The sequence below is a fragment of the Apodemus sylvaticus genome, chromosome 3 (genome assembly GCF_947179515.1).
Source record: "Apodemus sylvaticus chromosome 3, mApoSyl1.1, whole genome shotgun sequence".
NCBI classification, from domain to species: domain Eukaryota; kingdom Metazoa; phylum Chordata; class Mammalia; order Rodentia; family Muridae; genus Apodemus; species Apodemus sylvaticus.
Window position 1 is genome coordinate 150,493,724 of NC_067474.1, and position 13,848 is coordinate 150,507,571.

A 13,848-nucleotide genomic window follows, 5' to 3' on the forward strand; every position below is an offset into this window, starting at 1 on the left:
TCAGTTGGTACTGCCTACATCAGGTGCCTTGCCTTCCTGATTTGGGCACCCAGTGGGACTGTCACAGGGTTTGGGACTGGATGGTAGAGGTAGGCTCAGCCACTTGTCATCCCAAGCCTCTGTCTTGTTCCATGCTGTCCAGTGACATCTGATGCTAAGATAGAATTAAAATCAGGTCCCTCCATTGTATCAGATTTCAAGTACCAACAACCACGTGGGCCTAGTGATTTCCATATTGAATGACATAGTAGACTGTTCCCATTGTCATGGAGTCCCATGGGACTCTGCTGATCCAGGGACCTGAACACAGATGTGATGCCTGCATTGGGGATACTCACAGTGGAAGTGACCAAATGGTGTCCCTGTCACTATACCCTGTTGCTATGCATGCCGTCACTTTTCCTTGGGAAGCAGACTTAATGCCAGCTGTCCTGACTGCAGGTCTGATAGCTGTCTTCTCATGTGACACAGTGATCTGCTTTCCTGAAACTTCAGCTTCTGCACCAGCAAAACAACTCCATGTCCTTCCAATCCCAGGAGCACTGATACCGGAATCAATGAGTCAGTGACCAGAGGTGCCAGAAGTGAAATATAGGGGATCAGGACAGACAGCAGGGACAGCATGATGGGGGTGGGGAGGGTGGCAGCTGAGTCAGTAGTCAGGGAAGCCAGACTCTGCCTAGCTGAGGAAGCTTGAGAATGAGGCTGAGGTCACTCAGCATCTCCTTACTACAGAGGGGAAAGTGGCAGGATTCTGCATTCCCATATTGTTAAAGATCTAAAGTACATACACGTATGAACTGACTGAAATAGCAGAGTGCTACTGGGCAGTGAGGCCCCGTGAGACATCTGACATCTGTCCCACTCATCCACAGCTGAGGGTGCCCTTGTTGGGCTGAGCCTTTGCCACCCTGTCTTGCTGAGCTCCACCCACCACAAAGCCTTGAATCTTCTGGCTGGGACAGAAGGGACAATGTATAGACAAGATGACACATTCTGCCCATATAAGCTTGAAGGAGCGCTGGGCCCAGGTATCGGCCCAGTGGCCTCTGCTATGCCTGTTTATACACTTCAGAAGTTTCCAGAGCACCAGCCACGTGCCTGGCCCCCGACAAGTTGGGAGAGACACAGCTGGGACCAAGCCTTACTCTCTGGTATCATTTTTCTCCTCCTCCTCCACAGTCTACCTTGACTGAGGGTTAGAAGCATCCCATGGAGTTTCTGTGCCCAACTCATTAGGTGACTGGTTTATTATGGTCACTGAACACTGATGGCCACCAGCAACTATACCAGATGAGCTTTACATCTCTCTGTCTGTTACTCTGAGAGTGTTTCGTTGTCACCCTATCTTATAGACAAGACCACCAGGATAGGGCAACACATTCAAAGTGACAGCTAACAAAGACCAGGACAGGGACTCAACCCAGAACGGAGTAACTCAGGAGCTGGGCTGCTCCGAGGCTTCCTAGTGTCTTTAGATCTGACACCCTGGTAGGATGGATGTTGCCATGGGAAACATCTTGCTTTAGGAGCCCCAGCTGAGATGAGAAGCCAGAGAAACCATGACTCTTCCTTCTAGGTTTTCGGGTCAAGGAAGCCCCACAGTATGCCACACACTGTACTGGGCTCAGAGACCCACATGGAGTTCTAGCAGGATCTGTGGCTTGCTGCATTCTAGAAGCTCTGACTGAGCTGGTAGGTGTCTGGTGAAGCTACAAGGGGTTCAGGGATCTAAAACAGGGGCAGGTCACTGGCCAGTCGTTCCATAGCAAGACACTACTGCTCAGGTGAATACAGTGCTCCACTGTCATCTCAATTGCATGGACAAAGAGGGAAAGGAGAGCCAGTTGGCAGGGGATGCTGGACAGGCTGTGACAGCACACTGGCTGTGATGGGAGTGGAGGCAGGGACCTGCCACTTCCCTGGATGACCAGGCAGAAAGCAAGAAATACAGCAGGGTTATTATGAAGGATCTCTAGGTCAGATGGCTGGACTCAAGCTCCAGCTGCACTCACAGCTGGCTACTGTGATTTCTCTGACTTCCTCATCGGTCACCCTGGAGCATCAGCATCTAGACCACAGCATGCACTGTGATTTTATGGACTAAGGATCTTAAAGGGTCCTGTCAGTGTCCACTGTGTGGGAAGCACTTAACACCAATTACTAATGATAAGAATTTGTGTGTGTGTGTGTGTGTGTGTTTGTGCACATGTGAAGGTCAATGGTCAATGTTGGTGTCTTAATCATTTCTGCGCCTTTTATTTTTAAGATAGTGGTACCCACTGAGCCTGGAGCTCACTGATTGGCTATATGCTAGGTAGCCATCAAGCCCAGGATGCTATTTCCACCTCCCTGGCACTGGGATTACATGAGTCTGAGGATCTGAACTCACAAATTCATGCTTGCATGACAAGCACTTCCAAAACAATTATGAGACTATTTCCAAGGGGAAAAAAAAGCACCTCTTCAAGACAAATAAAACAAATGAAAATTGTATCACATCTGTAGCCCTCATAGCCTTAGTCTAGACTGGCATGGTATTCTTGAACTTGTGTCTGAGTTCCTCAGGTACAGAAGAAGCCAGGTATCTTTCCAGCCTCATCTCCAAATGTCCACTGCATGTGGTGTGGGATCAGTCACCCCTGGGACCCCTTGTCTGACAGGTTTGTGCAATCAGACACCTGGTGCAGTCAGACACCTGGTGGGCCAGGCTAACCCTTGACGCTCCCATGCATGTACTTGAGCAAGGTTAACGCCAGCCATCTTTGCCCTTGAAGGGGTCATAGTGACAGAAGCCTCAAGTCACTCTGTGACAGTCTGATAATCTCATGCTCCCAAGCTCATTTGCATGACACTTGATAGTTTTCTCCTCTACATGCCCCAGGGATATGTACACAGCCTCCTTGTTCCTCAGCTGCAGCCCCTGGGCTCTGAGGCAGCCCCAGTGCTGGTCTTGCAAAGCTGGCTTCCATCCTAACCCTACCTGGATCAGGCACTTCCATCTTGCACAGGGTGAAAAGCTGCTGGGCCCCCTGCCAGTCTCCAGGGTCCCTTTCACCCCGTCCATTTTTATCAGACCCTCCTGATGCCAGGACTGTGAAATCTCTCCTGGAAAGGCCCGCAGGTCCCTGGACTGTCCTTGTCTGGATGTGTTTGATCAGCTGTCCCTGGCCTGCGCTGGGGGAACCTGGTGTGAGAAGAGGCAGGCATGGTGTTTGATTAGAGCAGCTGGGGAGCTCAGGCTAGCTTGCTCAGCCTTCTGCTAATCTCACCCCAAAGGGCAAAGAAAGGATGTTCCCACAGACTCTCCCATAGGTATCTAAGGGAGCAGCCTCGCCACAGATGTGAAGCAGCGTCAGGGAAAGACAGCCACCAGAGTGCTGGGTCCCCTTTGTTCCTAGCCTGGCGTTCCCCACTTTTCCAGAGGAACAGCCCGTTTGTCAGGTTTGGCTACTTCTTCAAGGCTCAGAATCCAATGGGGGATGGACCGGCATAAGAACTGCAGCAAAAGGCTAACTTCTGCTGCCAGGGGTTCCCATTGTGTAGCAGCTGGAGAGGAGGGCTGGGCAAGCCCCACCTCTGTAGGGTTCCAGCAGCACTCGCCCTAGGCCAGAGCCACACTCTGTCTTGCCAAACTGCAGATGTGCAGAGAAGAATGGATGGATGGGATTATAGTATACGCTGCCACCTGTGGGGAACAGCTCCCGCAGGACGTGAGGCACAGGCCCTATTCCTGCTCAGTGCAGTGTGCCTGGCGGGGATCCATCTCCAGCAGCAAGCACTACCAAAGCATCCAGTGAGCACACTGTACAACCAGTTCTGTAGAGGAGACATAGTAGCTGGGGAACCTATGCCCTGATGGCATTTGGCAGGGAACACGGAGCACAGATGCAGAGAAAAGGGAAGCTTGGTGTCTACACACATCCCAGATGCCTCTTCTCTGAGAAATCCAAGCCATAGTGGAGAAGATAGGCCCCAGTCCTTACTTTCTCCCAGTTCCTTGTGTGTGCACACACATGTCTATATGCATGTGTTTTGAGACAAGGTCTCACTAAGTACCTGGCTGGCCTTGAACTCAGAGCTGCTCAGAGTGCTGGGAGTTAGGTTTTGAACATGAGACTGAGGGTGTAACCACGCTCGCTAGGCTTGGTCTCATGCCTTTACTCCGGCTGTGCTGCTGGGGTCTCCAGGAGTCCTTTTGTCCTAGGAAGGCTGTGGGCTCAGAGCAGGGCAGCTTAGAGGCTGCTATCAGCCGTCCTCCTTTCTAATCCTTCCTAGCCCTGGCTCATCTCCTGGGTCCCTTGAACCGATCATAAACATTAACAGCAACCATTTAGGAAGCCTCTGCACTGTCAGGTACTTAAAAATGTTAATAACTTTTCACATCACTCTTAGGAAAGGCTTGTCCAAGGTGACTTTCTCAGTAAGGGGTGGGAGAGCTCGCCCCTCCTTCCCTTCCGCCTGTTACTCTGCCTCTCAAGTCAGTGACCCCCATCCATGCAGAAGACTATTGGCTCACCAGGGATCCCGCAGCCCAATTTCTACCTCTACTCAAACCGACCCAGGGCAGCCCTCTCTCTATTCCCCTCCCACCAGGGCCCAAGGACATGCTTCAGTTGGACATCACAGAGCGCAGACACTCAAGTTTGAGATGAGACCTGGAGAGCCCCACTTCTGAGAAACCCCTCATGGACAGAAGGGTGAAGCACAGGAGGTTCTGGATATATACCCACGTTTGCACCCAAGACTGTTCCAGGAATGCATGCAGAGCCTCCCTAGGTCCTAGCTTCCCAGCCTTGGGCTCACTCGCAACAGGCATCCCCTAATCTCTGGCCTTCCTAGCATCTCCTCTTGTCGGCTGCCGGCAATGTGACATCTTTGACTCCGCTTTTCTCGTTATCTGCTGCACGTTTGGTGCTTTAGGGGCCACTGACACTCAGTACTAAACGAAAAGTGGTGGGTGTCGTAGGAGTGTCGACGGGGAGACAAGGAGCAAAGGGAGAATGCTCCTTCTATCAGAGAACACGGGAGGCTGGCCCGTGTAAACCTTCTACAGTGTACTGAGTAACCATGAACTCTAACTTGTTCCCTAGCCCTGAGAGTAGCCACCATCTCCGTTCTTACTGCTGGAAGGCCAGGAAGGAGCAGAGCAGGTGTCCCCAGGGCCCCAGGCAGGACACCGAAGGACAACTCAAGTGGACAGAGTGCTCTGAAATGTGACCCACGCTGCTCCTTTGGAAAGAAGACTTAAAGGTTCAATACCACCAGCCTCCTGAAACACACAAACCACAACTGCTTCCAAGTACAGACTTTATTTCTCTCCACAGTGCATGTTGAGCAGTTCCGGTCTGCCATCAGTTTACACATCTCACGGGGCTGGCTGTCCTGGCCATGGGTACAAACAAGCACCAGCGGCCTTGCTCAGGGAGACTGCGGCCAGCTTCACAATTTGGAGGCAATGTAAAATTGCTCAAGGAATGATTTCCTCAACAACACAGTCCCCAAAGAATTCACCACTCTCCTCGTCTTTATAGGCCCAGTTAGACGGAGTTAAGTTTGAGTTTCTGAGTTTTACTATAAGTCCTCAGTGCCCCAAGGTTTCCACAGCAACAAAACTATAACCCGCTTTTGATTCCCTCAGCCCTAAGTCTTTTACTCCCAATCTCTCCCAAGTGTCTGCTGCGACATACAGGGCCCAGAAGAACAAAGCTGGCATGGGAGAGCTGACTGGAGCAAACCAACGCCATCTCCACCACTGACAACGTTCTAGTTCCAGAAGAAGCACTCCTGTTCCCGACAAGCGCTTGCCCACTCTAAGTGGGGCCGCCAGGGTCTCCATCCTTTGTCAGTTCAGGTGCTTAGGCATAAGAAACTTAAAGGCCCACCCTTCCATCCCCAGGGCTACAGAGTTCTTTCCCCCTCATTTGGCATCTGTTTGTCCCTCATCTCAGCCCTAAACATCAGTGCTCAGGCCCTAGGGACAAGGTTGCGGTATCTCCTGTGGTCAGCATGGGCTGGAGGCTTCCTTAGAATGGACAGCACAACACACAGGCACAGAACTTACATCACAGGCTTGAGTACTGACTCAACTCAAAACTTTTCCAACACACGGCTTAGAAGGTGGAGGAGTCCAGCCCTGTAAACACCTGAGAGAGACCTTTATCTGCGGCGCTGGCCTAGGCTCTGCTCGTGCATGTGGACAGCAAGTCTCACCTGTTCACAGCAGTCTGCTCTTCAGTCGCCGGTTTGCTGTCCACACACCAGCGATGGGCCAACCACACTCCAGCTCGCCCTCTGCCTTCCCCTTTGGTGGATGGATCAGGAGCCTTAGGGAGGACTGGGGCCCCACTGCTCAAATACACAAATTCCAAGGGACCTGGAGACTCCTCTAGCTGCTGCCCGAGGGCTAGGCAGGCAGTATTCCTGAGGATGAAGCAAACGGAGCCACAGTTCCATTGCAAAAGCGACATGGACTACGGAGCCCATGTGGCAGGTCTGGGGCAGCGGTGGAGCCTGTCACCTTCTTTAGAGCCACTGTAAAACATCAGACAACTGGGGCAGAGGTTGCTAGTCACCAGCACAGAACTCACTGGGGACAGGAATTGGTCGTCCAGACCCAGCATGGCTGCACCTCCAGCAGTGTGCACTGCAGAACTGAGCATCAAGCAAGCTGCCCTGCACTAAGGCTCTCCACGGCCAGCCACGATCTGCTGACTGAAGGTAGCACAGCACCCAGGTTCCGGGAAACAGAGACTGGGTTTCTCAGGCTGAACAGGGCCTGACACTCAGGCTCTGACTTACAGCTCTTTGTATTAGAGACTGACATTCTCTCTCAGGACCTCTGTGAGGCTTGCCTTTTGCCAGGAAGAGACTTTTTTGGTGACACTCGCTACAGTTCCTAAGTCCGCCACAGCTTGTGAGGTGCTGTTCCTGACAAGAAGCCTGGACGCACGTGCCTCTCCTGTCTCTTAGTGGGCTATGTGATGCAGTCGGACGGAGGAACCATCCCACTACTCATCAAGAGCTCCCCTGGTTGTCTGGCATGGGCCTGAAAGCCAGCAGGCTAGGATGGTGGAGAAACCAGGGAGGTGAAGTCTTGATGCTAGAGCACCATCTTCTGGTCGGCGTTTGGTTTCTGAGGCTGACTTGCTTTGAAAAACATTTACTTTTAGAAAGGGAAGATTCCCTAGCTGATAAGGTCAAAAAGATTTGCATATGCAATGAGGAGGGTGGGGCTGACTGGGAGAGGCTGGCCAGAGCTGGAATCCAGCCTAGACACTCACCAGTGCTGCCTTTGCCAAGCTGAGGCCAAAGGGCAGCAGGCCTTGAACACAGCTGTGGGTTAAGCTGCTGCATCCTGTCCTCCTGGGAGCCAGCTGAGGGATGGTGACAAGGCACCTCCGCCATGACCAGACTTGACCCTCATCTCTGCACATGCTCATGTGAGTTGCACTGGGCAGAAAGGTGTGGGCTTATCTCTGAGAGCAGGTGAGTGTCCAATCAGGGCATTCCCTCTGGTGGGAGTCAGCCACACCAGGTGACAGGGAGCCCCGCCTGATGGGCAAATACTGTGATAGCCCACTCCTCTCTTTGGACTTCTAGAAAAGCAAGCTAAATGCAAGCCCTTCTCTCTGAGCAGCAGGAACCAACATCCATCTAATTGCACTTCCAACCGGATTCCACAAGCCATCAATTACCAGACTGGATGTCAGGAACTGAAGATAAAAGGCTCTGTGACACTCAGACTTGAAAGAAGCATGGTGCTGCAGTAAGCCTGCAGCCAGGGGACCCAGGGAGCAGGCCATGCACCGGGCATGTGGGCCAGCGACAGGAGAAGCAGAGGCCACTTCAGATGCTTCTAATCCGTCACATGCAGGCACAGGCCTGCCTCCAGGGGCTGCTTCATTAGGCTATCACCTGATACAGAGTAAGTCAGCAAGAAGTCTCCAGGCTGGGACAGTTCAGACTTGACTAGTAGAAGGTGTGGAAGGCCTGAGGATCACAGGGGGCATCTGATAGGGAATGCCAGGAACACCCAGCAAGCAGAGGCAGTTGGATGGCCTCCCAGGAAGGATCAGGGATGCTGATGTGACCCTGCACTGTTAACATGACCACCTGTGCTACAGCCTCCAAGGGGCGCCTGAGCAGGGGGTGGGGAGGACAGGCTGCCATGCTGGGGTCCCGGAGGCTGTGTGGGGGCCTCACTGGCAGAGGCACTGGCGGTGTCTGTGGCCCTCTGTTGTCTCAGACTTAGGTAACTCCCCTGCTCCTGAGGGCAGCGAGCATGCTGCATCTCCTTGGCCATTCTGGCCACCAGCTCCCCTCTACTCTGATTCCCTCAGACTGATTCCAGAAGCCAGACTTCCTGGGGGCCTGGGGGTGGGATCCAGGCCTAGGTGAAAGCCTGAGGATCGAGGCTCTGCCACACAGGGTGTAGTACTGGTGTCATCGTGGAGCACAGACACTGTGGATCCCAGGAAAATGACAAAGCCTCTGTTTCTCAAGTGAGAGCACCAGGGGGGAGCTTAGCCAAGCAGTAGAGCAGAGGCAGGCCATGAGCATCCTTGCTGGTATGGCACGGAGGCAGGCCGTGAGCGTCCTTGCTGGTATGGCACGGAGGCAGGCCGTGAGCGTCCTTGCTGGTACAGCACAGGCTTCTTCCTCTACTGAAGGAGTAGCCACTCACTTGGCCTCGCCACAGATCAATGTGACAGTACCATCCAGCAAATCCTCCACTGTCACTGCCACAAGCTCGGAGCTGTTCTGAGAGCTCTGTGAATCTGGCAAGGTCACAAACACCTGTGAGCCGGCAAGCTGTGTCTCCTCCAACGTGATCACCTGCTCGGCCGGGGCTGCTGGCTCTGGAGCTTGGATCACCTGAAGGAAAAGACAGGAAGGCTGCTCTGGGCAGTGTCCACAGTGAGCTAGCTACCCAGAATTTACATGGCTCCCGTCTCACGCCATAATGATGATATTTATATTTTCACCTGAGGAGAGCAATTACTTACACCTAATGGGAAGAGGGAAGTTTCATACACCAGCGATGCAAAAGAGAGGCAGGCAGACAATTTAAATAACTCTGTGCACTAAATTGCTATAATTTTGCTCGGTATGCCACCTCAGGGTGCATGGACTCTATGATTACACTCCAGTGAACAGTGGCATCCCTGTCTCAGGGATGCAGAGTAAGTGTTCGCAAAAGGAGCAAGGAACAGGAGTGGTCTATCCGAGCCTGGGCCCTCAGAGGCTGAAAGCCTTTTTGGTTGGAACGTGGCTCAAGTGTGGCTTCTCCCACTCACTTCACTCACAGGCTCAGGGGCTAGGAGATAAGATGGAGCCTTCTGTCTCCTCCACACGCTGGGCCACAGCTGCCCTGAAAACCTGCACCCCCTGTTAACAGTGGCCTTCTCAGCTCTTGTGCTTCCTGATGCACCTCTGAGCTGGTACGGCTTGATGCGTTGATGTGTTTACGACAGTGTGTCTTACGTGAAAGGCACGGCTACCAGCCAGGACCATCAGGTGGCGAGCGGCACTGGGGAGGAAAGCAGGCTCAGCTCTGTGGCAGGCTGTGGGGCTGACTGTGGTGAGTTAGTACTTGGTGCAGTAGCACTGCTGTAAACTCAACTACAAACTGCCATTTGCCTTTCTTTCCTTGATGAGTGGAATCCTCACCCAGCACAAGGCACCTTGTCTGGACGCCATTCTAGGCAAGCCAACGGCAGAGAACTCTCGGTAGGCTGGCAGCAGGAGCCTCACCTGGAATCCTGCTCATCTCACTTGCCCCGTTCCCCGGAGGCTGCAGAACCAGAGTGCCTGACACCTGATCAGATGACAGTTGGCCAGAGAGTCCTCCATTGGTAAAAACATCCCCACCCAACCTCCCTAGAACAACTGACAGCGGCTGGTTTCTTTTTCTTTCTGCTGCCTCTAGAGAAGATGAGAAAGTGGAAGGCAGAAGGAAGGCAGTTAGTGAAGGCACAGGTGTGGGCAGATGCCTACTGTATCCGGCCATGTGCCGTGGCTTTTGTGAATCACCTGTGCTGATGTCCACTGTTCACTCACGCAGACAGTCTGTGAATGGGACTACACTTCTGCCCAAGAAGCACTTTTTTCTGTTGGCCTTGCCCAACAAGCTTTCCCGGGGCATCCTGACAACCCTCCACATCCCACACACTTCTCAGGTGGGGCTGTGTGAGCTGGAAGGAGAAACTAGTGTTCCATTTTGGCAAATTCCTGTTCCAGGTTCTGTCCACCTAGGGGCCACCGACAGACTAGAGTTTCCTGTTGTCTAGAGTCTCAACAAGAGTCCCACAGAGCAGGACTGAGCGCCATAGCAAAGCCCCCAGAACCTTGTGCTCAAATCCTGTGCATCGAATGGCCCCAGACTCACCTGCACCACTCGAGAGGCAGCTGCCTGGGTCTCAGTGCCTGTCACCTTTGGGTGCTCAGACTCCAAGTGGCCGTCAAGCTGGGCCTGGGAGGTGAAGAGCTCGCCACAGAGCTCGCAGGGGAAGGTGCTTTCTGACTGCTTGAAGTGCTCTGTGGTGACGTGGTGCTGCAGGGCTCCAGGGAAGCGGAAGGTGGCCGCACAGTACAAGCACCGGAATGGCTGTGACCCTGAAGGAGGCAGAGGACATCACTTGGCTGTAGAGGAATGATGGTCCAGAGCAGAACAGGGAGACAGGGGCAGACACAGTGACGACAAGGGAGCAGAGGCAGGGCTCCTGGGATGTGAAGCTCACACTCCCCTTATCATAAAGCCTGCAGCTACTGAGCAGGCTGGGCCCTCTGGCCACAGTGCCATTTGCAGTGCATTTTGTCTGAATCACCCGTGCTGGTGCCAACTGTTCACGCAACAGCAGACAGCCTGTGGATGGGACTGTATTTCTGCTATCCAGGAAGCACGTTTTCCATGCTGGGTATGGAACTTGCCAGGCAAGCAGCCTATCACTGAGCCATGTTCTTGGACTCAAGAAGCACTTCTTAAGACTTCTGAATGGGATCAATGGTGCCCGATGGCTGGAGGCTAGACTGTAATCAGGAGCCATCATCAAAGACCAGGCACACACAAACATCAAGGCTTGTAGAGCATCAAGTTTGCAGGTCAGAGCCCATGGCATAGGAGCACATCTGTAGACAGGACGGGGTACATTCCCACCTCCCAGGGTTCATGTGGCCTAAGAGGGAGCAGGCAAATGAAGCACTGGCTACAGGCCAAGACTAGGAACCCAGAGTCCAGTTTTATAAGGTGTTCAGGAGACCAAACCAATGGCTTCCTGTCATTTGATGGAAGCCTACAGCTTGTGCTCTGTCGATGCTCTGATAGGGCAACACTGGAAAAGGACCAGAGGCTCCTCTGTGACGCTCAAGGCTTCCTTAACTGTTTTCCTTTTTGTATGTGTACTTGAGTGATATGATAAAAATCAGTATCAATTTAGACTAAATGCTTTGAAACTGCAAATACTGCAGACTCTCATGACGAGAAAGCAGTGTCACTGGCAGCACTTCCCTTTCCTACGATTCTTTAGAAATGGTCCCATTCCACATGGCCCAGGTGGGAAGAGAACCAGAGACAATCTCCAGCCTGGAGCCATGGAGCCTCTGCAAGGGGAGAGCCAGAGACAACCACCAGTCTGGCACCAGGGAGCTAGCCTAAGATGCTTATATATGCTTGGCCCATATGCTTATATAGCTTAAGATGTTTATATATGCTCGGCCCAGGCTGTGGCACAATTTTAAGGTATGGCCTTGTTGGAGTAGGTGTGTCACTGTAGGTGTGAGCTTTAAGATCCTCATCCTAGCTGCCTGGAAGCCAGTATTCTGCTAGCAGCCTTCAGATGAAGATGTAGAACTCTCAGCTCCTCCTGCCCCATGCCCACCTTGATGATAATGGACTGAGCCTCTGAACCTGTAAACCAGCCCCAATTAACTGTTGTCCTTATTAGAGTTGTCTTGATCATGGTGTCTGTTCACAGCAGTAAAACCCTAAGAAGTCCCAGGGTGAGCAGACCATGCCCAAGATGATCCCTGCCTAGTGCTTTACTGTACAGGTCAGACATAGCACTCTTAAGATGACCCAGACACTCAGAGACCCCAGACACCACTAAGAAGAGCAAGTAAGTAATGGAGAAATGTAAAGAGAAAGAGACACAGAAGGATGTGGGCACAATGAAGGGAGGCAGAGCTGGAGACTTGAGGGCAGTGAGGAACAGCCTGATGTGAGCAGCTGGTGATGCCACATGGGACGATGGCATTGTCCTGGCCTGTGCTGCCACTGGGGCCATTTCTGGGCCCCTGGTGATGTAGTAGCAGGGGTCTATTACCACCAAAGTCAGCCATACCCCTGGTCTGGGCTGTTGCTCAGGGACATGCTGATGTCTGAGGGCTGTGGAGAACTAGCTCCATCCCTTGCCTGGGCATTATGTGAGAGCTGGCCCTGAGGTCATGCGAGCAGGAGCGCTGGCCTCGCCTCTAGCCAATTGCTGTACTCAGTGGGCCTGCACAACAGCCAGGAAGCACAATAGAGTTGGTCCTGGCTGTGGGAGTTGCGGGTGAGCCCACCCTGAGCACATGAGCATGGGAAAGCTGGCCCTGTCACTTATCTCCCATGCCCCCAGTGCCAGCTGTCCAGAAGAGCTCACTCTGGTGGTGTGGGTGCAGGAAAGTTGGTGGCCTCCGATACCTCTCAGGCCCAGATCTGGGGTTTTGAGCTGGCCCACCCCAACATCTACCCCATCAATGAATGCTGGAGTGCATAAAGGGGCCGGACCTACATATCCAAAGCTATAGGATCTCCATGACACAGGGCAACAGCAGGGCATCTGAGAGGAGTCCCAGCGGGGTTCCAGTATTGGTAGCAGAAGCCAGAGGCCTCACGTACCAGACCAACGGCACATTGCAACGAACAATTGTAAGCAAAGAAGTGTGGACAAAAGGGGATACTGTGGGTCACACTGTGGCACACTATATCTTCCACAATTTCTTTTTCTATTGTGGAGGAGGTTGCAAGGGAGGAAAGGCAGGTACCAGGGGACAGGGAGACGAGGGGGATTGGGGTGAATAATGTGACATTCAAAGAACCAATGAAAAGGTTCAATTCTATTTGGTAAAGCAGCAGTGGCGGTGCTGGCTTTCTCACACAGGGTCCCTCAGCTGCGTTTAGGTCAGGCTGAGGTCTTCATGGCCTCCTGGAAGCTTAGTGCACCATCTTTCAGATGAATGGAGGATAGGCCAGTGAAGGGACTCAGGCTGCGCGGTAGAGCTGTGACCAGCAGAATCAAGACTCATAGCCCACTGCTGAGCTCAGGCATGCGGGCAGAGGGGCCACTGACCTGAATGCTGGCACTTGACGTGAACCTGCAGCAGAGCTGGTGTGGGGAAGAGCTCCTTACACTGGTCACACTCATGGAACTTCAGATCTGTGAGGGGGAGAGAACAAAAGGGTGGCTATGCCACAGCTGGAGGGACTGGGGTGGGCTGGGGAGGTGGGGGGACCCTCATCCCACAGAGCATCTGCGAGTTAGGAGCCTGTGTCTGGAGAGATCTGGGTAACCTACTGGTAAAGAGCACTGCTGTGGTCTAGACTGTAAATGCAAAAGCGGGTGTGGGACTCAGGTGACAGCATACACAGAGTGCTTGGCTGGGGCCCTGCACACAGGAAATGCTCTGTGACTGACAGCTACTGCGATTATCCCCAAATGTACCTGCAAGGGAGGTATTAATAACTTCCATTCTGAAGAGAAGAAAACAGACTCAGACAAGAGATGTCACCTGCCAAGGTCATGCAGCTGCTCAGTGCTGGAGCGAAGATTCCCACCTGGACCCATCTGCCATGAAACCCACACCCTT

At 52.9% G+C, this 13,848-nt stretch overlaps 1 protein-coding gene across 3 annotated transcripts in view; it reads right to left on the reverse strand.

Moving 5' to 3' along the window:
• Positions 1 to 5,296: 5,296 nt before the first annotated feature.
• The window catches only part of Zbtb40 (zinc finger and BTB domain containing 40), a 69,150-nt gene continuing 60,598 nt past the window's right edge, over positions 5,297 to 13,848 (reverse strand). For all 3 annotated transcript variants that reach the window (XM_052177800.1, XM_052177798.1, XM_052177799.1), the window contains 3 exons: positions 13,332 to 13,418; positions 10,391 to 10,617; positions 5,297 to 8,877 (listed from right to left, as the gene is read on the reverse strand). In XM_052177800.1, the coding sequence (XP_052033760.1) occupies positions 8,683 to 8,877; positions 10,391 to 10,617; positions 13,332 to 13,418 (509 nt within the window). In that variant the 3' untranslated portion in view covers positions 5,297 to 8,682. The remainder of the gene's footprint in view (positions 8,878 to 10,390; positions 10,618 to 13,331; positions 13,419 to 13,848) is intronic.